Source organism: Gekko japonicus, unplaced genomic scaffold (genome assembly GCF_001447785.1).
Source record: "Gekko japonicus isolate JY-2015 unplaced genomic scaffold, Gekko_japonicus_V1.1 scaffold10120, whole genome shotgun sequence".
NCBI lineage: Eukaryota > Metazoa > Chordata > Lepidosauria > Squamata > Gekkonidae > Gekko > Gekko japonicus.
This window is the reverse complement of record NW_015205903.1, coordinates 1,877-4,393: the sequence shown is the minus strand read 5'-3', so window position 1 is coordinate 4,393 and position 2,517 is coordinate 1,877. Positions and strand designations below refer to the sequence as shown.

At 43.2% G+C, this 2,517-nt stretch overlaps 1 protein-coding gene across 1 annotated transcript; it reads right to left on the bottom strand.

Moving 5' to 3' along the window:
• Positions 1 to 9: 9 nt before the first annotated feature.
• On the bottom strand, positions 10 to 1,808 carry LOC107125073 (oocyte zinc finger protein XlCOF6.1-like; the record flags this gene model as incomplete). The annotated part of the gene is made up of 2 exons (XM_015428540.1): positions 10 to 752; positions 1,305 to 1,808. Coding segments are annotated over 2 exons (1,247 nt in total), but the record flags the coding sequence as incomplete, so codon positions are not given.
• Positions 1,809 to 2,517: the final 709 nt, after the last annotated feature.

The following is a 2,517-nucleotide window of genomic DNA, read 5'->3' as shown; positions in this document are numbered from 1 at the left end:
GTGGGTTCTTTGATGCTCTTGAAGACTGCGAAGCCGACTGAATCTCTTCCCACACTCTGAGCATTCAAAAGGCTTCTCCCCTGTGTGGGTTCTTAGATGTTTTTGAAGAGTGCTACTCTGACTGAATCTCTTTCCACACTCAGAGCATTCAAAAGGCTTCTCCCCTGTGTGGATTATTTGATGCTGTTGAAGATTGTCACTCCGATTGAATCTCTTTCCACACTCTGAGCATCCAAACGGTTTCTCCCCCGTGTGGGTTCTTAGATGCTGTTGCAGATGGCCACTCTGACTGAAACTCTTTCCACAATCTGAGCATTCAAAACATTTCTCCCCTGTGTGAGTTGTTTCATGTTCCTGAAGACTGCAACTCACCCTGAATGTATTTCCACCTTCTGAACATTCAAAAGGCTTCTTCCCTGTGTGGATTCTCTTATGCCGCTGAAGATGGCCACTCCATCTGAATCTCTTCCCACACTCTGAGCATTCAAAAGGCTTCTCCCCTGTGTGGATTATTTGATGTTGTTGCAGAGTGCCACTCCGAATAAATCTCTTTCCACACTCTGAGCACTTAAAAGGTTTCTCCCCTGTGTGGGTTCTTTGATGCTGTTGAAGATTACGAAGCTGACTGAATCTCTTCCCACACTCTGAGCATTCAAAAGACTTCTCCTTAATGTGGGTTCTTTGATGTTCTTGAAGATTGCCAAATTGACTCAATCTCTGCCTACACTCGGAGCACTCAAAAGGCTTCTCCCCTGTGTGGGTTCTTAAATGTTTTTGAAGAGTGCCACTCTGACTGAATCTCTTCCCACACTCTGAGCATTCAAAAGACTTCTCCCTAATGTGGGTTCTTTGAGGCTCTTGAAGATTGCCAAACTGACTGAATCTCTGCCTACACTCTGAGTATTCAAAAGGCTTCTCCCCTGTGTGGGTTCTTAAATGTTTTTGAAGAGTGCCATGATGCCTTTGAAGATTTCTAAACTGACTGAATCTCTTTCTACACACTGCACAGTCAAAAAGCTTCTCCCCTTTGTGGTTTTGTTGAAGCTGTTGAAGATTGCCAAGCTGACTGAATTTCTTTCCACACTCTAGATATCCAAAAGGCTTTTCCCCTGTGTGGATTCTTAGATGCTGTTGAAGATGGCCACTCCTACTGAATTTCCTTCCATACTGGGAGCATTCAAAAGATTTCTCTCCTCTGTGGATCCTTTGGTGCACAAGGAGCTGTGATCTGTATCTGAAGTACTTTTTGCACCAAAAGCATTTATGTGCCTTCATTATACTGTGCTTTGGGAAATGCATATTACACTTTCCTCCATCAGAGAACACCATTCCAGTCTCTGAGCATATAAACAGTTTCTCTTCGGAGCAAATCCTTTGATGTCGAACAAGGTCTGATTTCTTTGAGATTCTCTTCCCACAGTCTGAGCAGCTGTACGGTTTCTTTCCTGATAGTGCTCTTTGATGTCTAAGGAGCTCTGCTCTGCGAATCATGGTCTTTCCACACTCCAGCCATTGATGGGCCTCCTTTCCAGTATGCATTCGTAAATTGACATTATATTGGGATTGATCTGAGACGTTCATTCCACACTCCAAGTACTTGTCTTTTTCCTCCACCATGAGAATTACTTCACGGCAATCCCCCCCTTGGCAAGGAATGGGTTTATCCCTCTTCTTCACCACGTGCCTGCCTTTCTGCCTCTTCGGTCCAAATTCATTCTTGAAGTTTCCCCTCATGTCTTTGTTTATGACTTCATCTGGTGACAGATGATGCAGTTCCTCATCCTCCGCATGCCTCTGATAATCCCCTGCTGTAATAAAGAGAAAAATCCTTTTAGAACCCAAAGAGGTCTGATCTCCACCTTAAGTTCCATACACACACCAAATATTTCAGTGGCTTCTTCCTGCTGTATAGAATCATAGAATCAAAGAGATGGAAGGGCTATCTAGTCCGACCTCCTGCTCATTGCAGGGTCCAGCCCTAGAGCATCCCTGACAAGTGTTTGTCCAGCTGCTGCTTAAAGACTACCAAGTGTGGGGGAGCTCACCACCTCCCTAGGTAGCTGATTCCACTGTTGAACAACTCTTACTGAAAAAGGTTTTTCCTAAGATCCAGCCGGTACCTTCTCGCCCTTAATTAAAACCCATTAGTGCTGTTCTCTGCTGCGAACAGGAAAGGCTCCCTGCCCTCTTCTAAGTGACTGCCCTTCAAATACTTCACAAAAGAATGTAAAGAAGAATTTGATTTTTAAAAAATGGAATATACTACCATAGACAAATATAGAAGTGGTATGGGATACTTTTCAGGCCTTTGCAAGCGGGAGATGGATTAGGCAAGAAATGTGGCTTCGAAAACAGAAACCCGCAAAATATAAATTAATAGAGAATCAAATTAAAAAAGAAGACAAATTGAAGAAGGAACCAACATCAGAGAACCTAAAATCCAACATAACGAAACTGCAACATCAATTAAATTGCGTGTTACTACAAGAACTTGCTGTAAAAATAGACCATGCGAAA